This window comes from Trachurus japonicus, chromosome 12, assembly GCF_045865225.1.
Source record: "Trachurus japonicus isolate A0001 chromosome 12, Traja_1.0".
In the NCBI taxonomy this organism is placed as follows: Eukaryota; Metazoa; Chordata; class Actinopteri; order Carangiformes; family Carangidae; genus Trachurus; species Trachurus japonicus.
In genome coordinates this window covers 15533339-15559083 of record NC_140918.1, presented here as the reverse complement: position 1 = coordinate 15559083, position 25745 = coordinate 15533339, and the positions used below count along the sequence as shown (strand labels likewise).

Genomic DNA, 25745 nt, shown 5'->3' with positions numbered 1-25745 from the left:
GAGTGGCTCATCTCTCCTGTTTCTACTGCAGTGATGAACACATTTTGACAGAGCGTGTCATATAAAGCAATATTATATACACACACGCAGCATGAAGGCTGGCCTCGATGGGAAGAGTGGCTCATATAAAGGAAGCAGCCATCACCTTGGAAATTACCATCTGCATTTCTGACAGGTCAGAGATGTAATCAATAGTTATTTCTTTCCTTAAAAATACTTAGTTTACACTGAGCTTTATTGGCTGCCCCCAAGTCATTCATCACTGTCACAAAGCCATGTGGGGCCTGTCTGGCAGCTTTCTTTTGTTTTTTTGCACCATAAATCATATCATCACATCAGCAGTGGAGATTGTGCAAACTGCAAAGGCTTTCTGAAAATGTTGTTTTTCATACCTCTATTCAATAATGAGAAGCTGAGGGTCATATATAGGATATAGGCTGTTGCCAAGCAGCTGGATTTTCAATATATGTATGACTGACTGGCCTATATCCTTGCATAACCTCACATAAGCACATTTCCCTTATTTCCTCACTAACAAGTACCCACTTTGAATTTATATCTTATTAATTTAGCTCCTAAACCAATGTAGACTAAAATCCAATTTCTTAAAATAAATATTTTGTGTGCTGTATCATCTTCTTACTGCTTTTCATTCCACGCGCTGTGCTGGGCCCTGGAGCTACACAATTGCTTCTGCCTCTTTTTAACATTTTGAGCACCTTTCCCTTTAAAAAAGGCTTCGGCAAATTCCTGTCCATAGGAATTCATTGCAACCCACACAGAAAGATAGCTTCCCAAGAAATGGTCTCTTGACAGAAAAGAGAAAGTTGCTTATAACTGCCAACAACAAAGTCTGTTGTATTATTATGTTAGGACTACTGATGGAGATTTTTGGAGAGAAAGATGACAACTAGACTATTTCTAATGAGTTAAAAGCAGTATTTTTAATGAGGGTGGAGACATATTTGTTCTACAAATGATCTCTACGGTAATTGGATTGTTTCTGTGTGTGTGTGTGTGTGTGTGTGTGTGTGTGTGTGTGACATGGAGGAGAGGAGAAGGAGAGAGGGGATAGGCAGAAAACATTCACACTGCCCTCAGCAACCCAACTTATCATCAGCAGCATTGTTAATGATGGAGCCTGCAGGCACAGGGCCTCCAAAAACACAAACACAGCACACACACCCACACCCACACACACATATATAGGCATTCATAAAAGGTACAAGAAAACAATCTAGGGGGAAAGCAGTCCCAGCCCCTTCCCTGCTATCACAGGTTTACTATTTCAGCACCTGGGTGCAACAGGGGTTTCCTCTAAGTGCTGAGCTGCACAAACAAAGCAGGGGAAGGTGATCCCCTTCACGTCCCACATGCCCACACTCACACATCTATTCTAGCTATTGTCCCAAACCACTTCATCTTTGTGCTTTGTTCTTAGCTCAATGCCGAGTAGAAATTTCAACCAATCAAATACAGAGTGGATTATTATTTTAATACTTCACATGATGGTCAAAAACAGATTTTCTGAGGATTTCTGCACAGTTGTCATCATGCATCCCACATCTCACCTCCCACTGGTTCTGAGGTGACTGGCTCTTGAGCTGGATCAGCCAATCCTGTTGGCCGTCACATATGGCGCAATGGTGCATGGTGATGATGACGGGGCGAGTCAGCAGCGCCCCAGGGGGCCCGCAGCTCACCACGGGGCTGAGGACCGCTTGGCCATCGTCCACCGAGGGCCTGGAGGTGACAGAGAGAGAAACACACTTACACATACACACAAACACACAAATGCTGTTTAGCGATGATTTGACAGCAGTCTCTGTGTAACGTGTGACATGGCAGAGCTGACAGGGGTAAACACAGCTCTGGGGCGGTGATATGCCAGGCGGTGCTGCGTACCTCATGTTGTCCTTTCTCTGAACTGTCACATACATCTCATACACTCTGCCCTGAGGTATGGCCCCCGCTGGAATTAGCAGACTCACCCCTGGGCAGCACAAAAAGAGAGAGAGACAAACAAACAGGCATATAGTTGTGAGTTGTCAGTTTGACCAGAGGATTTTAAGAGCATAGACAGAGACATCAGGTCAAGATAGAAAAACTCTGAATACTGTATCTACTATATGCTATATATGTTTACACACAGCTACAAACCCACTTACGTTTTAATGGTTTAACTTGTAATGGACACATATATATATTAATTCAGTACAGCACCAGTAAAGAGCAGTTAAAGCCTCAGTGAGAAGTGAAGTCCCTCCAGTCCATATATAAAAACTAAGGCACTTACTGCCTTTTCCTTTGGCGTGAGGAAATGATGTGACATTTCATTTCTAAAATCAATGGTCTCTCTGCTCGTCATAGCATTCTCATATTTCTGCAGCTAGACTGATTTACATTTTTTCATCTAAGATTGATTTGATATGATGCCCTCTCCGACGTGGTTTTTAGGACGACACCGTACTCCCCTCTTCTCCTCCTCCTCCTCCTCCCCACATTCCCTCACACATGCACACACAAACACACACTGTTCCTCTGTCTGGAGGGGGTTTCTCAGATAGCTCATTGATTTCCCATGTCCTTGTAGTGAAGTTTTTAAAAGGTGACAGACAGCTTCTCTTGCTAGCTAGCAAAGGCAATCACAACTCTGCCATGGGGACGTCTCGCACAGCACACTGCCACTCTCTCTCACAGCACAGCTTCAAAGAGATCGGAAATGCATTTTAAGATGCAAAATACCAAACAGCCCCACTGACAGTGCCACAAAATATTTCATTACCCAGACGCACCAACAGATCAAATATCAAATGTGCTCTTTCCTCTCCTTCTGCCTATGTAACATGATGAGGTGGCTGAGCACAACCAGCAGCTGAGAACATTTTTACAGGAATCAAAACGAAAAAAGAAAAAGTTAAGAAACTTAAGAAGACGGTGTATCCTTTAATGTCGCTGCTAGTTTGTCTGAGCCTGTCGACATGCATCTGTGGCACGTTACAAGCAGCCCGCATGGTTTTTGAAGTGAGGACAGCATGGTTAATGTAAGCTGACTGAAACAGTACACCTCTACTTCAATACTCATGGTGCACACACACCTCAGGTATCCATCACCTCTTGTCATACTATGTGCGGTCACTACGCTGATAGGTTACATATGGTTTAGCATACTATTTCAAAGTCATTCCTGTGTGTGTGTGTAAATGCTATCCTGGCAGAGATGGTAAAATATAAGACAGGCAGCTCTGATCTCATACATGTTGACCATAATTTATACACAAACACTGGAGCATTTGCATAGATTAACAATGCTCTTTAAATTAGAAACAGTAATGCTATACAGTATGTTGTTTGACATTTGATGCCTAAAAGGTGTTTTTACTTGTGTTTTCTTCAGCCAGTTAGCTGATCTTAGCTCAGGTTTTAATCTATTTCAAATCCAAAGTGTAGAAATGACAAGTAGATAATTTCTCGTCTGAATTCTCTGACTTCCTCCAGTCTTGTTGTCAATGTGAGGTTGCTAGGCAACCAACCAAGAAATAGTCTAGGGCTTCAAGTGCCCATTTCATGGGATCTTTAAGGGTAACACTTTGAAGAAGAAGAACATCATCATCAGTGGCTTATTATAAATGAGTGGAGAGTGGCCCCTTCAGAGTGCATGGGGAAAGCTGATGGATGGTCTCTTATCCATGTCAAGTTACTCTGTGGAGAGCATTTCATCCTTTCACTATGCACACATGCAAAGACTGACACTCACACAGACAGATGTAGTATTGCTGAATGCTCATTTGAGGACGAGCCACTGAATAAATTAAAACATGCAGCTACTGTAATGAGTTTTACGATGAGCTACAGTATGACAGAGTTTGCTAGAAAAAGCAGATTGTTGATGAGTCAGACCTCGGCTAATTTATTCTTTTGCAATACTGCAATGTTTACCTTTGCATATTTTGAAATACAACACCTATTGTTTGATAAAAATGTGAATATGGACAGAATTACAGATCAAATGTCAAAGCACTTATTATCGTGGTCTGGTGCAGTACCTGAGTTCGGCACAATGAGGTGCCCCCCCTGGGAGCTGAAGGAGCCCAGGGCAGTGCAGGATGGATCCCGGGTGCGGAGCAACGTCTGGGTCTGCGTGCGACGACCCATCGTGCTGTCGCTGTTGTCCAGGAGGCAGTGTGGCAGCTTAGGTGACAGTTTAGAGGAGAGCTCTCCGCCAAGGTCATCCTGTGGAGTCACTAAACCTGAGGAGTTGTACACCTTAATCTTCAGGTTGGGGAGAGGGTCCAGCAGCGGGGAATTCGTCATGGGGATTTTGTCAGCCACATCATGCAGGGCGTAGACTGGACCGCGGTACATAGCAGCCGCTGAGGTCAGGTCGGGGGGTGCTGTTAGGAGGTCAGCTAGAAAAGAAAAAGAATTGGACAATCAGTCAAGCAAAGTAAATGTCTACAAAGAAGAATTGCGGTAATCTAAAACCCTTACCAACTGTGAATGTGGAGGAACTGGTAACTCGAAACCAAAATACCCACAAGAAAATTAACTATTGAGAGCAATCAGCGTGACCACTGCCTGGCTTTACTCATTTGTTTTTCACTCATTAGGGAAGTCCACTCCACCACCAAGAAACATTACTCAGTCAGAGAAGTTACAGGCGCAGGCAGCTGTGATTCATCACTAACAGATGGCATCACTAACACTCAGTTTACCCGGCAGGTACAAGGATGAATGTTCAATAGCCGGGCTGAGTGGGTGGAGTGAGGGCAACGGGGGCTCTCTGTCCTCCAGCTTCTCCATTACCTCCGAACCCTCACTGTTTTCCAACTGTTTCTAGATGATGCAAATGTTTATGAAAGTCACAAAAGTTGGTTTGAAATATGAATGATAGATAGACAGAACCTGTGCAGTAATTAACTAGTTATACAGTACTGTAGTAGCGTGTCTGTCGTTATCAATGCAATGCTGTATAAAATGCCAAGCACAGTTTGTATTGTTGCATAAGTGTGGTTAGAGATGTGAGAGGATGCACTTTTTCTATCAGTGGCTACGATCACCTTCTTCACACAAAATAGGGTTTGATGTGTTCTCAGATCCTGGCTTCAGTCATCTGGTGCTGGCGTCTACTGATTTGGCTAGCTGGAGGCTAACATCAATATAATTATGAAATATATTTGTAAAGGCAGCCTAATTATCCCATGAAAAGACCGTTAACCCTGTTTAATCAAAAGGAAACCTAAAGCCTTTTCAGTAATGCATACTTGTGGACATGAAATTTGGAAACAACAATATCAACATCCATCTTAGATTCTTAGATTCTTAGATTCTCTCTGTGTCAGAGTTGCTTATAAAAATGTCTTCACTGGCCTGGTGATGGATTAGCAAAGATTTTTTTATATCAATGATGACTGACAAGGACAAAGACAAGCAAGGATTTTGGTTCTCACTACCAATTAAGCATTTGCTACCAAAGCAATTAAAATCTTACTTTCCTGTCTTTGCAATCTGTCTGTTTATTACTCTTATTTTTAGTTTTCCTTTGTCATGCTCCCCAAACCCCAGACTATTTACAACACAATTACTGTGATCTGTCTGTTTCCCTGCTGTCTTTTTGCCCAGCTCACTGCCACCTGTCCTCATCCCCGCGGTCTTACTTTTAAGTCCTGCGTCACAAGCCCAAATCTAATTACAGTTTAATATGCGGCACGCAGACTGGCCTTATTAGGCTTTAATGATGGGGCATAGTTTGGCCTCCCATCACAACGACAAGCGCTTTAATAGTTTTACCTCGACCGCACAAACATGCTGCCTGAGTTTCTCCCAGCGCATCTACAGTGAAAATGGCACATTTTCATTCACATCATCTCCAAACACACATGTGCTACCAGAGTCAAACATATTCCGCCAGGTTAATGCTGCTACGGGCTGCTAATGCAAGTAATTCCCAATGCCTGACAAAACAGGTGTACCTCCTAAGGCTGGGTATTGAATCGTAATACTGTTTTTGGTGCAGACTGAAATGTGTTTGTAGTACTGAATAATGAAAATGGTCAAGATCGAATGCTCGCTCACGCTCAGCCTTGTTTACTAAGGCTTCAATCAGATATTTTCTATATAAATCATAACTTTGCCCAGTTCATTTAATTTCATTCAAGTAATGTTCTTGTAAAGCGAGATACATTTAACAAATGTTAATTTTGAAAGGGGCCTTTTATAATTTTTCTCTGCTGCAGAACATGGTTTCTTGCCAGGAGCTGGTGGTGGTGTTTTTAGCACGACAGGAGCATCGACTATTATTGCCTTTACATGACAAGAGGTTACAATACGTCATCTGAGCAATCAGAGCACATTGGAGGCCACAGTGAGTCGCTATCGGAAAGGGATTAGATGGGCTGCGGCTAGCTGGTTAGCATGCTAACTTCAGTAGAAGAAAAGATGTGATAGTAGGAGTAGTTTGATGCTGAACTCAAAATGTGTTCCTCTAGACTGGTTAGTAAACAGCTGTAAATGCTAATGTTGGTTTTATAGCAATAGAAAAGCTTACAAATAACTTCTTGAATGTTTAAGTTTTGCTTCTGTTGTTAGATGTACAAGTGGAAAATAGAAGATTATGAATTTTAAAGCAAGATATTAAAAAAGGAAACAAATTAGTGCTGAAACTCAAGTTTTATATCATTATCCCAGCTCTAGTGACCGGTGTTCACTAGCACACTCACAGCTAGTGTTAAAGATACTGAACCCCTTATGAGCAGGTTAACACATACGTACACACAAAACACGTATGCATATAATATACACATATAAATATCTCTCCAGTTCCAAACCTTTGCGGGCCGTCTTGATGCTGACTGGCTGGAAGCCACCGTTGAGGGCTGAGGAATCGATGATGTCAGAGTCAAAGTCCCGGTGGTTCTTCCTGTAGATGAAGAGCGCCACCACGACAGAGATAACCAGGCACATGATCACCGCTATGACAATACCCACATACAGAGCTACATCGTCTGTACTGGGGGCCACTGGATGAGTGAAGAGACGGGGGGTGGGGGGTAGAGGAGACAAAACAGAGAGAGAAAAATAGTCCTTTAAGATCTCATAAGTTCATATCATTTAGCTTTCTTTCTCAATATGCAGGAGGTGTGATGAAGCCATTATCAGAAGACTAATATCCTGGTTTAAGATTGAGCCGGATATTAATAACCATCTACAGGGAAATAAATGCACACAATATATCTCCTGTCTTTTTCATTGAAGTTAGTGCTGACCTGGTAATCAGTGTGTGTGTGTGTGTGTGTGTGTGTGTGTGTGTGTGTGTGTGTGTGTGTGTGTTAATGAAATAACACTGTCAAAAGTGAGTCCCTTTGTTTTGAAACACAACACTGGGTCTTTTGCATTTCTTCAGCTTTGCCACTTAATTTTCATAATACACCTTGCATTCACAAAGTAACCTGCCAGGTGCAAGAGTAGTAACCTGTGTTTATGTTTGTGTGTTGCGCGTATTCGTGTATATGCCGTGCATCATAAACATGAAATTAAACAACAAAAGTAAGATAATTATGACAAACTCCAAGTGCAGCAGTGCAATTAATAAGGAAGGCTGCTCCAGTGCAACCCAATGACACACTGTCCTAACAAGCAGTCTCAGAAGTGAGATCAAAAGTTGTGAAGACAGAGATATAGATGTTTTCATCTTCAAATTACCGTGCTCTATGTTGGAGTTCAGAGTCTGTCTCTGTCTTTGTTCTTACACACTGCAGATAAGATCTAGACATAGCTTGCATTTCTCAAATTGTCTTTCATCTCTGTCTCCCTCCCAGAGTCTTTCTGTCCACTTTCCAGCTGGAGAAACCTCTGTGATTACTAGGCCTGGCATGGATATAGTGGCTGTTAGAAACGCAGACTCAGACAGGCGCTCATTACAGATCAGACCTTTTAATGGATGCCTACTGACAGTCTGAACTCTCTGTGGTGCTTGGTGAAAAATGTCCTTCACTGTCACCATGCTGACAAATGGTGGAGAAACTCTTCTTCAGAGGGCATGTGTGAGCCTGTGTGTGTGCATTGTTAAGGTATGAATACACACTGTACATGTCAGGAGGTTGTAAAAAAAAAAAAAGTCAAAGACCAAAGTGCGTACGTGCATACTTATTAATAAGAGAAGAATTGTATTTTGATAAGGGAATAATAATTTCAGTATGCAAATGCAACACCAGTAGATGGCAGCATCAGACATCACTCCATACGCAGCACTTTAAGGACATTCATGATGGCCGAGCATTTGTGTAAATTAGCCTTGTGTGTCTCAGAGATGCAGATGGCAGTCAATCTGTCACTTGCGCTCTCTTGCACAAAAGAGAATAAAGGAGTGGAGGGAGAAAAGCAAGAGCAGAGTGCTTTTGTGACAAGTGAAAGACGCAAGTTGTGTAATTTTTTATCGCATACTTGGTATAGTAACTGTGTTTTCTCTCCTGCTTGTTGTGATTTGAATCTCTTCATCGGACAAGTGCATTTCTCAACACTTAAAATAGACTGCTTTTAGAAAACCTGAATCTGAATTTAAATTGGGTTTGACCTTCACTGTGGCATTCCCTGAAATGACTGTATAAACATAGTGATTACAAATTTGATAGTTTCTTTAGTTTAAGATGTAATGAATGGCTACATTTGAAGAGACTTTGGATTTATTGCCATAGTCATTTAAAAAAAACTTCATCTCCCTCAGCTCCGCAGAAGGACATGTGTGGCCTGGCACTCCCTTTTCAGCCTTAACAGAGACATCACATTAGGAAGGAATGTCAAGATATGTCCTCATATATGTTAGGCCTTTAATCCCTCCTCTGGCACAGACATGAACAGAAAACAGAAGAGGAAGCAAATGATGAAAGTCTGAAAATGTAATTTCACTGTGCTCTCTCTGCCAAGCCTCCCCGCAGTTATTTAACATATATCCCCTCAGTCGAACAATCTTCCATCCACGCTTTGATGATAAAGGCAGCAACCTGCTAAGTGTACGCATTAAAATGTATCACTTAGATTAATACATCCCTTTGAACATGAGCCATTGTCGGAAAAGGGAAAAGTACAAGAAATGGAAATGAAAGGGATTATTGAACACTCCATTCTCTGCGAGGACGCAGAGATTTACAGAGGGAGGGTGAGACACAAGGAGCCCAGACGCGGTGCCTGAGCCGACAGCAAAGCCACCGCGTCGGGATGGAGTTCATGAGGAGCAACAGGGTAAAGGGCGGTGTCAGCTCTGAGTTACAGAACGGTTACATGGCTGCGAAAAGGCAGCCAGCTAACAGAGACACATCATGGGAAACGACAGAGCATAAATCGAAAAGAGGGAAATGTCCTGAGGTGGTTAAATGTTAGTAAAAAACAAACCAACAGAAAACATCATAGTAGCACTGATGTGTGAGGGATAAAAAAAGAACAATGGCACCATGTATTTCCATTCTCTTATAAAGAAGCTTTTCTTGTTGTGTGTTCAGTTTTAATGCAATAAAGATGAAATGTTGTTAGTTTCCTTATGATTTGATGATGTGCGACTGCAAATTTTCTTGTGCACAACCTGCCCATGGAGTGATCATTAAAAAACTAAATAAAGTTAAGACATGAAAATGAATGAAGAAAAAAAAAACAAAGGCAATAATGATAACAAAAAAAACAATAACTCACATGAATTTCCCAAATCACTCTTGTCTTTTGCCACAGAGGACTTCTGATATAAGGAACCTTGAAGAGAGGGAGGGGATAGTGGATGGGAGAGTAGGAGAAGGTAGGGAGGGGGTGATGGAGGGAGAGGGATGATGAAAATCAAATTTAAGCCAACAGAAAAACAAACTCAACAAATGAGACAGCAACAAACTCATGAGTAGGAGTGATGACACAGGGAAGCGATCTTTCTTGATTTCGCCCCTCCTCTCCAGATCTCTGTACAGAGTATAGAGATGGATGAGAAGAGCGCGGGGAACATGGAGGCTCTGTGAGGGAGTGGCGTGATCCATCAACTGGGCTTAGTGCCTCAGCAGCAGCAGGACTGATGCTGGCAGGTGAGGGGAATGGAGGGGGCTGATAAAGTGTGGGCTCCAACAGAGTCAATAGAACCTACAGCCTTGCATCTGTCACTGGAAGGTGGATGGAGAGCGGGATAAAGGAACGATTATGTTAGGAAAACAGGGAATGGAAAATAAGGGTCGCAGGACAGAGATTCAGAGGAAAAACTTCCAGCACTGCCCTACTGGGGCTGTGGTCTGGCTTTGTTGTGGCCAGGTAACATGTTGAAGTGATGTGGAAAGCAGGCGACAATGACAGCCAGGGATTGTGCGCTAGTACACATAATATTCAGTCTCCCTGGGACATCCATAAACAACTATACAAACAATGAAGTCCTTATTGGAGAGGGAGAGAGCCACAGGCAGACAAGTGGACCGACAGGAAAATCAATGGCTTGATAAATGGGGCTGGTGTGTACATGTAATCAGGCAACGGGGAGGCTGGGCTGGAGCAGGGGGAGGTGACTGTCAGGGTCAGTCTAACTGATGGCCCATTTGAACCCATCCTGTAGAGTTTCTGTTCATCCTGACTGAGTGTACAGTGTAGCAGGGTGAAGGCATGCTTCAGTGGGTGGGCTCCTTAGGAAACCTCAGAGAGAGGCGGACAGGGATTGTTCCATACTGACAGCACAGAGCCGGGGAGTGAAGGGGAGACACACAAAGGATCACTGTGTGCATTTCAGTCATTACGTCTTTGAATATGGCGGATACCCAACCTCAGGGAAATATATTGTCATCTGGCAAAACTGAGGGTAACATCTGAATCGCTTATTTTTATATCCACTACTTCTTGGTTATGAGCTTATATAACTTGAATTAACTACTCTATTTATTTACATGTAAACAAATTCTTGTTTCTCACTTCATAAACAGGAAGCAGTAAAATCACTTGATGTTCTTGGAAAGATGAGGGGAACCCTCGAGTCATGATTTTCCAGTCTCTGTTGTTTGATAGCAATAAAGCATTTGCCCTTGCTGGAGTGTGCGCTCCCCTTTCTCCAGATCAATATGTCAAGAAAATGTCATGTCTGAGAGCAGGCTTACCAAAGGCTTGGAAAACAACATCAGAATCAAGGAAGACAGACCACAAGGGAGTGCAAAACAGAGATTTAGACAGGTGAGTCTCAGTGAAGTGTGAAAACTATACTCATGTGTTAGAGTTCGGAAGTTCTGTCTGAACAGGCAAAGTGCAACCTCTCTAGATCAATCTGCAGGTACTTAACTTTGTTAAACCCAACCCCCAAACTCCCCGGCTGTCTAAATGTGATAAACAAGATACAAAGTAAATTATAACATAACTCTTTCCTTTTTGACTTGGGTCAGCAGAGTTTTTACAGTGTGCTGCAATGGAGCAGCACCAAGAGTTCTGTTTCCAGGTCTGGTCGTATCAAATTCCTTTGCTGGATTTCTGTGATGGACTGCAATTGAAATGATTTAAATAAATTCAAACAACAGAAAATAAGATCAAGCTGCAATGGAATCCACAGACACGTGTTTGCCCAGATGCCGGCGCTGCACTGGAGGGAGCAGATCTACGGTCCAAGGTGAGTTCGGATTGCACACAACTTCCATTCCCAATCATATTTGCTATAATGCAAGCTTTTAGATAATGGGCCATTCTCCTAAATGCTAGTGGAAATGGTCATTAGCATTGACATAAGTGGCTTCACCCTCTTAGCTTCCAAAAAAAATCAATCCCTGAAATGATCCTAAATCTATATCATTATGGCTTTATATTCTCTGCAAACTGGCTATCAATCTACTAAGAACTAATGCTTCTGTGATAGGCTGAGTTAGAGAGGGCGTGCGGTGGGGCGGGGAGCCGTGGGGGGAACGTATGTTGTGCCACAGAGGGAATTAAATGAGATGAATAAGGCGAATACAAGTGGGTTCTCTCATAGATTGCCCCCTGATTTATTTTTATATAGAGATATGACCTTGGCCATAGCTCATGCATTCCTCTGAATAAAATCTATGTACACAGGAGTCACAATTTCCTAAGTGAAAATGGGCATGCATTGCATGTATTAACTTTGGACAAACACATGCAGAGCCTTCAGGCAGCTGCACTGAGTGATGCATATTGACCATCAATGTGATGTCAAACACAGCTGATAGTTCATCACGTCAGCATCATATTGCAGGTGGCATTTTACAACATCATTGTGCAGAAAAAGCTCACATCAGCTGCACACAATGACGGCCAGCTGTATCATATTCTAGACTTCGAGACATCCTATTACAGTATTAGTGTCACAATCACCATCTGTAGTGGGTTATATGGACGATGGAGGCAGCTGCGACAATTTGTGCATCTAACACCTTCAGAGATGTTTATTGGAGAGGGATTTTTATCAAACTAGACACAGATTTTAACTTGGTTACTGTGGAGTCTATCCAGCAACCTCCTTCTGCTGCTCTCTTGTTATTACAGGCACAGGGTCTGTGAAAAAGAGAAGCAGACTGTGGAGTAGGCAGATGATCTTCAGGGTATCAGACACTTGACCGTGTAACTTCTTAACGTGGCGGTGGACACACACGCACGGAGACGTGCCCATCAGAGCGACTGCAGCATGAATCTAATCTGTGCATGTATCATAAGGGAGCAGCAGCAACAGCAAAAGGACTGCTGGCCCACCCGAACTGTGTGGCTGTTTTTAACTTGATGGAAGACAGAGAAACAGAAAACAATTTGCTGCCTGCAGAAAAATATCTGAATGCACCACAGACTGGCTTTGTCCCCCCCCCCCAAACCTTTTTTCTTTTCTTTTTTGCAGCAAAACAACAAAACAATAAAACCAATAGAAAAATTGTGATTTATGAGACAGAAATGCTGGTGCATACTGGAGACTCTGTGTACTTTAAATTCATTGAAAGAGTACAAAATGTACAATAGTTTCTCACTTTCCGACATATGTAAGTGGCAGCTCAGAAAAAGGGGCACGTCTGCCACTCTGTGGCTTCACGTTTCCTCTCATGTGACCTAAAGGATCTGAGTTTTTAAATTAAAGTTGTAATCACAGCAACTTGGTAGTTGTGACCCCCCCACCCCAACCCTTATGTAATTACAATATAATCACTTATTATTATTTTAAAAATAACTCCCAAATGCTTAGCTTGTGACAAGGATAATTACTTAGAGCACTTTCCCATGTGGCCAAGTCTTTTTTTTCAAACATATACTTATATTTTCAGCAGAGCTGACACAGTGGTTTCAGCTTCTATGTCACTTTCATCCAACATCTTTTGTGCATTATACATGTGCAAAATAAATAGAAAACAGATCAAGTGCAGGAGACAGAAAGAAAGGCGTTTTATCATGTCTTATTGTTTATGTATGAGAGAAGTGAAACAGAGTGAGTGAAGAGACAGGGTGAGAGTGTTATGTGAGGATGTGAAACACAGCGTGATGATGAAAGAGCAGAGTGAAACTCATGGTCAAAGGGTAAAGAAATTTCTTTGGTTGGCAGGTCAGAGAGAGTAGCAGAGGATTAGTCGGGTACTCACTCTGCATGCACAGCCCATCGGTGCAGTTCTTGGACTGGAGTACCATTCCCTCACAGTCCTTTCCCCCGTTTTTGGGTGCTGGGGCGTTGCATTCTCTCCTCCTCCAGTGGGTGCACTCTGTCCCACAGGTGGACCATTTACTCCACTCTGTCCACAGGCCATCCACTACCACACAACAGACAGGACAGATGAGGAAAGAGTGAGTGAAATGGCAAATGAGAAGATGAAAAGTGCACGAGTGGGTGAGTGGACACGTGATCGAGACAGTGGGAGATATGTGGGAGAGAGACACACGTAAGGGTGGAGGGCACAAACACACAAACAGAGCGAAATATGCAAACAGAGAGTTGCATCATATTGTTTATGCATTTAGTTTTTGTGCACCTAAACCCTCTCTTCCCACTAATAAGTGGGTGGACTGTCATTTTACCTGGGCAGAGAGGATTACAAGCCAGCTTCTGGATGCTCTGCCCATCACAGATGGCTCCGCCGTTGAGAGGCGCTGGGTTGGTACAGCTGCGTGTGCGTTTCTGGTAACCACGACCACAGCGACTGTTACACACTGACCACTCTGTCCACGTCGACCATCCACCATTCACTGGAATACACAGTTAGAAAACATAAAACATGACACGTGGCTTAACCAAACATTTCTAAAACATTTTCTTCTTTCTGAAGTTTTTTGTATGAGGATGTTCAGCCATAAAAACATAATTGAATTCATAAAAAAACAACTCTTGACAAAATGAAAATGCAGTGAAATAAGCATGTTATTGAATGTGTGTCCACATTTGTGAGTTTTTGTGTTTTGACCCTGAGATCTCAGGTCGTTACTTTGCCACGGAGCCAGACAGTAAATTCTGGTCAGATTGCTGCATTTTCCATTCACTGATTCCTCCTAATGCCTCTCTTCCTCTCTCATCCATCTCTGTCAGCGACTAAATCCAGTGGAGAGTGACACCAGGGCTTGTGGCTGAGAACAAGTCTGTGGCATTTGAGATGGTGGAGCCGGGCCCCTCGGAGCCTCCGACTTTCAAATATGACATGCTTATGAGTGAAGCCCAAAATATTGGACTCTAGGGGAACAACGCCAAAACCCCACATTTCTTTACTGTCTGCTTTCTTTCCTCCATGGATTACGGCTCCATCTTTTCTCTCCCTCTATCTCTGTGTCTTTCTACTTTTTGTTGCCAGCTCATGCTCCTGTTTCCTGTGTCCTTGCAGAGAGGTTGAGCTGGAAACCACTGGGCTAAAAACACACTGCCTATCCTTTGCACTTTTTTCATCACTAGCATTGACACAGCTCTCACTTATCCTTTGGGTTTGTCACACCGCTTTGTGGGGATGTGTGCTTCCACATACAGCGCAACTGTGCATAAATCTGCAAGGATTCCATTTTGGAAAAAAAGGGGGATAAAGAAGCAAGGACAGCACAAACAGATGCAGCGGCTTGTTTAACTTTCTCTCAAGGATGAGTCGACATCAAAGCAGTTTTTCAACACTAAGCCCTAATAGACTGTGTTAGTGACAGGAAAGCCTTGCAGAGACAACGACCTTTGTCCCTTAAAATCTGCTCTCTTGGATTTACAATTTGTGTTTCTACATCCACTGTTGGTCACATCCTACTCAGTTTTCACTTAAGTGTAGCTAAAGTTACAGCAAACAAAACAACAAGCCATTTCCTCGTCATTTAGCTTATGTCGATAGATTCTGTACGATTCCTGTGAGTGTTTCTGAAACAAGAGTCAGAGTGTTTGTGATGTTCAATCTGGTGGAAGGTGGAGGACATCCATCTGACATGGGATGAACTCTGCTGTCCTCAGTTAGCTAGACTATCAAACCAGTTGTCACTCTACACAGAAAAACGGTGTCTCAGGTTCAAAAAGAGCATCTGTTTCAATGTGTCATTCCTCCCGTCTCGAGTAGCCTCCAGCAGACAGCCATTGCCGCACAATGACAGTCATGTTAGTTGATGTTAGGGAGACAGCGGATGAGTCTGTGTGAAACCACAGCGGGGGACTCTTTAAGTACGGCTCAGCCACATCAGCACCTTGCTTGCAGTTCAGAAAAATCACAAATCTTCCATTCCTAGCACCCCTTCCGGCATGAACAAAATGAGCGCATGTTACATGCCACAGGAGAGAGAGGGATTTGCTTTATGTAGAGTGACTTTGAAATTTGTTTTATTTTGAGTTGAGCTGACTGCTTGTAGGAATTCAACACTTCTCCTCTGCAGCACATTCTCACTTTGCTAATCTCTCATTTGGGGAGGATGAGTGTTTGCAGGTCGGGGGGATGTGAGATCTTAATTGACTGTGCTGTTGGGTGTTATATAGCAGTTTACCATAGACAATAACTGTGGCGGTGGTGCTGCGTCTCTTGGCCACAATGTTCTTGGCCACGCAGGTGTAGTTGGCGGTGTCGGAGAGCCGGGCCTGTTTGATGATCAGGTTGTGGTCGATGGTGATATAGAAGTTTCTGTCGTCCGCGGGATCGATAACCTCCTCGTTCTTTAACCACTCCACCTAAGAAAAAGAAGAAGGAGGAGGGAGTGCAACATGAAACATACAGTAGGCAGCTCAGAAATAACAACAACAAAAAACTACTGCAAACAGGAGATGTGAGAGGAGTTGTAAGACAGGTTGACCTCATTAAATTGTAGAAGAATCACAGCAAAGTGTTTAAACAGATAGAGTTTTTCTTGTCTACTCCCGAAACAACACTGAGAGTCAGGATTAAAGCACAATAGTTTAAGTCTCAGTGGTAATGCAAAAAAAAAGTCAATAGTTATTATGCTCTTTTTTATTCTCCCTGAAGAATAAAGCACAACAGTCACAGCAACACCAGAGAACGAAAAAGCTCACCACAATTCCTGAAGCTCAGAGACTTTTTGACCTTTCCTTATGAGTTTCATATCCCTAAATGACACTGATATCGAACTCTTGGCACCATCATGAAACAGGAGACCATTTAGAGCCTTTATTTGGCTGTAAATAACCAAGATCCTTTTACCTCTTTGAGACGTGTAAAAGGTTTGCCATTACAAAAAGAAAAAGAAATCGCACGTGCTGCCTCACACTTCTGCAGCCGCTTTGATTCAAAAAATATTTCCTGGTTCTCTGGTTTTCTTCAAAGAAGCTGTCCAGTCATGTGGAGGCCTGGCAAACAGCTAACTTCCTGTGTATTGTGATATCCCATGAGGAGCAAGGCCTGATAAGAGATAAGACACCAAGGAGCAGTACAGGCAAAGATAAGTGGGATGTTTATAAAGGGTTTTTCACATGAGATAAAGTATCTTAAAAAAAAAAAAGTGGGGCAATAACCTGATATGAGTCCTGACGAGACAAAACAGTCTGCTGGCTCACTGTTCTTTCAAAAAGTCCCAACGACAACACAGAGACAACATGCAGTGGTGCAGAGATGTAAAACACACCGGCCATTGTTAGAACTTTCTCAGAAGAGGTGATGGGCCGATTGTCACATGCACCGAGTTATATGCATCGCCAGCTTCACCAGTGTCCGTGTTAGCTTGACATGGCAGATATAAAAAAAAGATGCCACACCTCAGCCAGACTGCCTGCTCTCTCATCCAGCGAGAACGCACCGAAGAGGCTGAGAGGAAAATATTTTCAGTGCTTCACTTCACAATTATTTCACACTTAACCTCTCCCTCCAATCTGTCTTTACTCCAATTCAATACACTGCAACACTTACACCTCAGACACCACACCCTGTCGACAAACTTACATCTGAACAAACACCGGATGAAAACTTAATACCAGCAGAGCCTCACAGTGCAACGCCTGCAAGCATAATGTATATTATCTGCTTATTTGCTGCTTATGAGTGTTTTCCTCCATAAACATGCATCAGCTAAATCAATCCCTTAGAGCAGGGGAAGGATAAAATTCCCTCACTGGTCATCTAAACGGCTGAGATGAAACCTCTCTCTCATATGAGCACATTGCAATAAGTGTGCAGCATGACAAATGTTTCCATGTACAGGAGGGGAGATGCATTACATGTCATATCTAATTCATGAATAGATGTTTAATGAGAGCTGCTTGATTATTACACAAGACAATTAATTTTGCAGTATGAAGATACAAGAAACAAAAGATCTTGCATGTTACAGTAGTTGCGGATGTGTTGGGATAACTGTCACTTGGGTCACAGTGGGAACATCAGGCACAAACGACAATTATCTTTGTCATTTTATTGGCAGGGACTGATTCTCAAGTGTTGATCTGTCTATTTTTGTGAGCTACTGTAAAACCTACATGGGTTAAAAAAAAATAAAAAAAGATTGACAGAAAAAACAACGCATCAGTCGCAGCACTCCTGGAACTTGAAGCTAAGTGTGTCTACATGTGATAGGTGCCTATGATAAGGTATTTCAGTCCATTCTTATTAAATTGGCTTCTGCTTCAGTCGTATAACAACTCATCTGTTTTGACATCTGCTGAGGTGACAGTTAGACATCTGTGAGGAGTTTAAGCACTGAAGCACCGGAAGAATTCAGCAGCAAATCGCTAACCTGTAGCTTCTGGTGACAGCCAAGACAGTTTCCCTCTGAGGTTTTGAGTCTTTTATTAAGTTCTACTTATGCATACCATGCATATAAAAAATGTAGTAACTGCTACAGGAAAAAGTGATTATAGAGCATAGATCAATGTATTTATTGTATAAAAGTTGCATATGTTTGCGTGTGTTACAATATAACCATCAAACTTAAAAAATCCTTACACAAGCAAATATGACAAACCTGACCGGAGCAGGGCCCCTTTGTCTCAGAACAAAGATGTGTCAGTGATCACACTACCAATTTGTGGCTTCTTTGTTCCCGATTGTCATGCTGGAAAATGAGGGAACATAGGTCCAATAAAACAAATAAAGATGATGCAAACAAGAGAAACAATGGCTTTGTTGACATGATAAATATTTTGTCTTTTAGCACTCACAGCAGTGGGTGTATAGAGCACGGGGCATTGTAAAGTGAAAGGTCTGATCTTAGAATAGAGACTGACAGTTGATACAAAAAGGTGGTTATCCAATTTTGCACCAATCACAGAGGCAGCCTCTCCAACCGCGCCGCATTCAGATGTCAAGAGCACTTTTAAATGAGAAGGTAATTAAAAATTGAACAAAAGAGCTTTTCAGCGCAGATGGAGGGGTGGGGGGGAGACAGAGTGACGAGGGATAGAAAGTGGTAGAAACTCATGTCAGAAGTGAGAACGTGTGTGTGTGTCTGTCTGTCTAAGTGTGTGTGTGTGTGTAAGAGAGAGAGCAGAAGTGAGCAACAGTTCACCCATCATTTATTCTGTAGCGACTATAATTAGGACTCATTAATAAAACCCGAGATGAAAAGGTAAGCCAATCTCTATACTACACTTGTGAAAAAGATTCCCAATGATTAAAATTCAGCACCAGTCTACATCTCACACAGCACTTGCCCAACTTTCTCTCATGCCAACAGACTCAAAAACTTGCACACACACACATATACAAAAACATACACACGCTCACTCACTGCTCGTTAGCGTCTGATTGGCAGTGAAACATCCGGAGAGGTAATTGGCATATTTCTTGTCATTAATGAAGGGAAATTGCCACATGTCAGCTGTCATAAAGAGAGAGAGTCTTCCTGTCTGGTCGGAGACAGCCAAGTGACAGAGAGGAAGAAGACATTGAGACAGACACCTAAACTTAGAGAGGAAGAGGAGAAAACAAAGAGAGAGAGAGACAGGTAGACAGAAGAGTGAGAAGGAAAGCAGGTGTGCATGCAGGAGGACAGTCACTGTGCCAGAACATGTATAAAAGATCATCACTGGAAAGCAAAGACGGTCAAGACAGAATAACAATGGGGGCGGGGGGGCTGTTTCGAAAAGGTGAAGACTCTGAGCAAGGTAAAGGGAAACACTGCAGCATGAGGTAAACAAAGAAGAAAGAGATCCAACTGAGAAGAGACACTTTTTTCATCTCTTGAGCTCGGGAAATTTCACAGACCAGGATACACTGCAATGGATTTTATAGAGAAAAATAGGGGAGACAGGTTAGAAGAATAGACGTGTCAAAGCCAAAGGAGATGCTGTACAATGTGGAGGTGATGAATCAGTGACATATGCGTGAGCGCGTAGTGTAGGCGTAGTGTAGGCGTAGTGTAGGCGTAGTGTAGGCGTAGCTCCGGCGTGCGTGCATACATCACACACGTATACGGAGACCTCAAGCGCAGGTGCCCTGATTCATTAAGCCGGTCACACAGACAGAAGTTCAGAGGCAGCCTGGGAGCGTCTCTGTGTTATTGCCTTTCATGCACTCTGGAAACAGGAGCCCATTGTAGAGACATGGTACCTCTGAACTTTGCATTTCTAGACCAAATATGAAATGAAAGCTGAACAAGGATCAGTTCATTTGAGGGGATTCTCCAGAATGTGAGGAAACACAGCTGCTTGTGCTCGTACTTGTGAATTCAACGCATTTTAGTTGATTCTTGTCAAGTTGCGAAATCGGGAAAAATCCACATGATCCCAATTTATCAACCAGGTATCTGTGTTAAAGTCATCATTTGTTACCAGCAAATACAGTCAATGAACTACACTGCATATTCACCATTAAAGGTCACATGAAATAGCACTGCTACTTTATTTACTATGACATAATTCCTTTTGCAATTGAAATCTGGATGTGATAATAAGTTCTCCCTCTGCAATGTTTTCCAGTTCAGTTTTTTTGCCATTGTTGAAACTACAATTATTTTTCAACACTCATGACATCACCTTATGGTGGTTTATCAACACATCCAGCAGATATGAACCCAAACTAGCTTTAATTTGCTTGCACCCGACTCATGTAAGTTCAGAATTTACTGTTTTTGGTCTCGAGCACCAATGGGTTACACTTTAACATATTGGTTCCAGGCATTTTTATTCTGCATTTTGCATTTTTCTAATCACAGGTTTATATATCTGTGGTGTCCCTGAGAGTTCATGCACTGCAATTTAAGAAAACACAATGCAAATACAAAATCGCTCTTCTTTCAGAATAAAAAAACCAAACATCTTGTGCCAAAAATTCACACAAAGCGACATAAGTGTTTCCAGAGGACAATAAGAAGTGATGAACCTGGCTAATTCCGATTGTGAGAGGACAGAGAGGAATACAGGAAAATGAGAGCGGATGCAGGATGTGGAGCACGGGGTCATGGGTTGGACTTGAACATGAACTGCTGTGGTTGGGATTCGGCCTTCATGACTGGATGTTTTCTGTATTTGCAGGGCATTTGTGTATCTGTGTGTGTTTTTCCCTAAATTACAGCGTATTGAGCTCTCAGGGCCACCGTACAATCCAAAATCAGGACGCAGCGTCGGTGTCCTTCAGCTGTCACTTTTTTTTCCCCTCCCACTGGCAAACACAGGCGGCTGCAGCCCAGGCCACAGCAGCGTGGACGTAGGAGTAACCATCGAGTGGGATGCCTCTATGTGCTGCCAGGGTGTTCCAGCACAGCACTAATTAGCCCAATATACAGAACACACTGTATACAATCCACTCACTTGTTAAGAACCAGTGCGAGGCAAAACCATTCATTACTCATCGCTGTTGTGTCAAAAATAGAACATACAGCAGTATGGGGGTGGAAAGGGGTGTGAAAAGCAAGAACAGGGAGAAAAAAAAATGTTCCACTGCGATGTGCATTATGAGCTCTCCTGCTTCTCCACATGAAGTCTAACTATCTATCCAATGTAATTTATTCATTTCCCTTTTTTCACAGCATACATCCGCTCCAGGCTTGAATGACACACCTGGAGAATGAGCCACAAAAGGTTACAAACTGATTATTCAATCATTCACTACGAGACAACAAGCCATATGCTCTGCATCTGCCTGCATGACAAGTATGGAAATGTGAGCTGTATAAATATTAACAAGCTGAAATGCACAAAGGTGTGATTTGAGATGTGATTTGAAAAATGTTTGTATGTGTGTACACGCCAGCGCTACGCCGTGTGTGTGTTTGTTTGTGAGGGTGTTTGTGGAGGAGCTGGAAGGGTAAGGTAAAAGGAGGTTAGGTAACAGAGGTGGAGTTGGAGTGGTTACTGCTGTAGGTGTCCACGCAGAAGACGGATTGCTGAGACTCGAGCCAGGAGTAATGACCTCCTCCAGCTCAGCCCTGCCTGAAGCTCTGCAGTCTGCTGAGGGAGAGCAGCCATTTCTTAAACTATAGCTCCAAGGACGGGCAGACACTTCACTCCTGCAACACAACTCTTTCTGTTTTCTCTTGCACACTTCACATGCCTCTTAGAATATGATTTCTCCTATCATTCACTAAAGTGACATAAAGTTTGGGGGAGGTAATGTTTCCCCTCACTCTCCTTTGTCTGTTTGTTGGCAAGGTATCTTAAAAAAATGACTGGTTTATAATTTGATGCATAAACCATCCTTGGTCCAGGAAACAGCTGATTATGTTTTGATGGGATTTAGCCATTATGCATTTTGTTTTTAAGCCAAAAAATTTTTGATATGTGTGGGTGGACAAATCTGAATTTACAACTTGACTGCAGTTAGGCATGGCACGTGATATTTTTTTGGGTGGAATAATAAATAATAAACTGGAATAAGCCATTGTTAAGGCTTTTTGCAAGATGGAGAACTGAGTGATACACACTGCGCTTCCATTCCTGGGGTCCCAGACTCTCCCCTGGCCTTTAGAAAAGCTTAGATGATCCACCAAGTAGGAGGTTTTTTTTATGCTGTGATAGAGGTCAGAACTCTCTTGGTACTGTATACAATACAACCCTCAGCAGGAAGGATACAAAAAAAAAATGCTGGAACTGATTCACAAGCTCAGTGCAAACAACTCAGAAACCATTTCAAAGTGATAGAGATAGAGTTTACCCTGAAATGAGAACTCTCTCATTTGTGCCTCATTCCTGGGTTAAATGAAACTTACCACTTGGCACACAGCAATTCACCTTCCCCATGATTTCAGTTTGCTTAGAGAAATGTTACTTTTTTATTTATTTATTTATTTTTACCATTTGATGCCCTTTTTAGAACTGAAAACAAGGGAATCTTTGTTAGGAGAGAGCTGGGATGGCAGATGAGGTTCAAAATGAAATAATAGTTCCCAAGCCGTCTCTGTCCTATGAGCAATAATTATTTTTTTCTTGGTTTGGCTTGGTTTAATTTTGCATGAAAAGTGTTTATTAAGTCTTGGTTCAGGAGCAGAAAGGCCAGTGACTTAGTGCAGACGACAGCACACATTTTGGCCTATTAGAGTAAATCACAGTCTTTTGCAGTGGAAAACTGCACTGATTGACAGGTGAGTGCCTGAAGGGCAATCTTTGGTTGGTTGCCAGAGGGATTTGGTCTGGCCTCCTGACACCTTGTTTCCCATGGGTAACCTTAATGAAACGCACTTCCTGTTTCACTGGGCACTGAAGAGTTGTTACTCCTGACATCCACGGCCCTGCTCATAAATACACCGTGCACCGTTTTGCAGTGGGAGGAAGCACTCAGCTATTTCTTGACAAGGTGACCCGAAGAGCTGCTGTTTTCGCTATGCCTTTACTTCGCCTATTAAGTGGAACTGGGCCTAAAATCAACAGCAATCACTGACATTTACATGGTGTGATGTGCGGAAAAGGCGGACACTAGATCTCCATAATGTGCCACGGTCAAGATATATGAGTTGTATTTGATTTTGATTTTATACCATAGAATTTGCTTTAGAAAGTCATTATTACTATATTTAGTCAATAATAAAAAAAAATGGTGGAAGCTTTATTTGACCAGACTCATAGAACTACATAAGAAACTCTTGAATTTTGCTCCAGTTGACTGAATTCATCTCAGTTCCCTCACTTCTCTGGATGAGAGAGTGTGAAGTAAAGATCTTTTTTTGTTTCCTGGCTTTCTTCTCAGTAAAGCCAGTGGACTTAATCATGGCAGCAGGGCCCCTTCCCTGCAGAGCATCAATGACTCGTTACCCATGATAACACGGCAGGACCCTGGCTGACTGAGGAGATGCCTGAATTAAAATCCTGCTTCCATGGAAACAGGCTCAGCAGCTCACGGTGCTGCATCACCTCTGAACTCTTGTATTTCTCTCAAGGCTGTGACAAGTGCTCTGAAGTGGAGCTGGAGATGGAGGGCACGGCAGAAGAAAAGAGAAAGGAACAATAAAGCTGCATTCTTTCACTTAGGAGATTTAAGTCCATTTTATGAGCTTGCCACATATTCTTGAGTAAGAAAAGAGGCCACTGTTACCTCTGTGGAGGCCCTTGAGATGTTGATGAAAGAGCATCATGGAGTTATTCAAAGGAAATGATCTGAGTTGAGCTGATGGAAAAGTGTTCTATCCCCATCTTCACGTGTATTAATCTATATGGGCAACACTCACCAAGTAAACCCACACAGTGCACAGAGCCTTTCCTGCCAAATCACCTCTTCTCCCTACTTCCTAGAATAGCCCCAATAGTTACATGTTCCATCTGCTCTTGATTACGTATATATCAAATATTCATGACCCGTGGAGACGTGTAACAATGACTTTCAGGAAGCTTGGTTGATTGTCTGATGTATTTAGCCCCTACAAGACGTCCAGATGACTGAATCCTTGTGCTATTTCAGAAACCTCACCCGCAGAGTTTCAGGCCAAAGTTCCATTGGTAATGGTCGAAAGGAGAGCCAAAATAAATGCCTGCTGCTTGTTTTCTTTGTGTGAGTACGGTATGTGTGTGTTTCTGTGTGTGTGCGTGTCCCACAACATCTCAGGGACTATCTGTGCTTAAGAAAAATCAGCGTATCGACTGAGAATAACCTAAGGGCTTGGAAACCTCAGATTGAACCTCCAAATATGAAAACCTCTGATGGACACTGTTTCCTATGTTTTGTGATGAAAACCTGCTGCATCATCACAGGAGCAAATCCTGATTATTCAGCATAAAGTTGAGTTTTTTTCGGGACAACAGCCGTCACAGAAAGCCAATGCGGACTCAAAACCACTTGAATAGAATCACAGGATGTCGTTACTGTGGTAAACCATCATGACAACCTATAATGTAAATCATCTGAAAAGTGGAAAGACAAGGGAGGAACTCAAATAGCACAGTGCCACTTTGTAATCCGAGATGAAAACTAATTGTGATGGACTTACTTTGATTCTGCAGAGTGTGGGCTTCCTGGTTCTGAATCTGTATGTGTGTGTGAGTTGGGGTTATTCACTGCGGTGACTTATTGCCTCAAACAGCTGCAAAAATCTGGCATGATAGCTTGTTTCCACCTTTAAGTACGTGCATACATTTAACTATTATGAAGTCAGCCATTCAAACATTTAAATGCTATTTAAGTGCGATTAAAAGTGACAAAAGAAGATGGTGATGGTTCCCTGCACTTGTGTGATGTTTGGATCGCTGTCAAAAACCAAAATGACAGATTCTAATCATAAAACTCTTTCATTCCACTTTGAAAAGGAGAAAGCACAAAAGTCTTATTTCTTCTTCCAGTTCATCAGCATTGAATCTCCTTCTGCCAGCTGGTAAGCCTCTATCAGTGCTCACTCTATAGAATAGATGAATAGTCTTTCACCGCTCATCCGAGTTGCTGGCAGCCTGTTATCATGTGTGCTTGTGAATGCAGGCGTGTTAATGTGCTCACTGGTGCTCCGACATACATGTGGGAGTGTAGCAGTGTGACAAAGCATTACACGCAGTCGGCACAGAATGCACGTGTATATGTGTGTGGTGTGTGTGTGTGTGTGTGTGTGTGTGTGTCCTCCTTGTCCTTTTCAGGAAGAACAGCTTTGGGAGCCATGCCACACGGCACAATGTCCATCACATACAGTCCACATGATTTAACAAAAGTGTTGTAAGAGTATGGGGTTTTATGGCTCAGCCGCTGCCTGCCATCCTGCCAGCCTCTCCCTCTCTAGGAGAAGGCCTGTAAAGGAACCACAGAGCGAACTGACAGCCCTCTGGAGGCCTGACAACAACCCACTGGATCCAACCCTGACAAACCTCTTCTGCCTTCTGCCTTCATCCTCTCTCTCTCTATTTTTTTTTTGTCTAAGAGTGGGTGAAATATGACAGATCTTTCCTGCACAACGGCTGCTACATATTTCTGCCATTTCATATGTAACCACAGACTTAGCCCATCTGCTTTTTCCGAGGCTTTTTCTCTGGC

General features: G+C 42.7%; 1 protein-coding gene across 3 annotated transcripts in view; it reads right to left on the bottom strand.

Moving 5' to 3' along the window:
- Positions 1–25745, bottom strand: part of unc5cb (unc-5 netrin receptor Cb) — a 108832-nt gene that overhangs the window by 7325 nt on the left and 75762 nt on the right. The window contains exons 5-12 of one of the 3 annotated variants that reach the window (XM_085793428.1): positions 15910–16090; positions 13996–14163; positions 13566–13730; positions 9682–9738; positions 6828–7019; positions 4047–4409; positions 1906–1993; positions 1572–1743 (exon numbers count right to left, since the gene is read on the bottom strand). In XM_085793428.1, the coding sequence (XP_085649554.1) occupies positions 1572–1743; positions 1906–1993; positions 4047–4409; positions 6828–7019; positions 9682–9738; positions 13566–13730; positions 13996–14163; positions 15910–16090 (1386 nt within the window). The remainder of the gene's footprint in view (positions 1–1571; positions 1744–1905; positions 1994–4046; positions 4410–6827; positions 7020–9681; positions 9739–13565; positions 13731–13995; positions 14164–15909; positions 16091–25745) is intronic. The other 2 variants (XM_085793429.1, XM_085793430.1) reach the window with 2 other exon arrangements.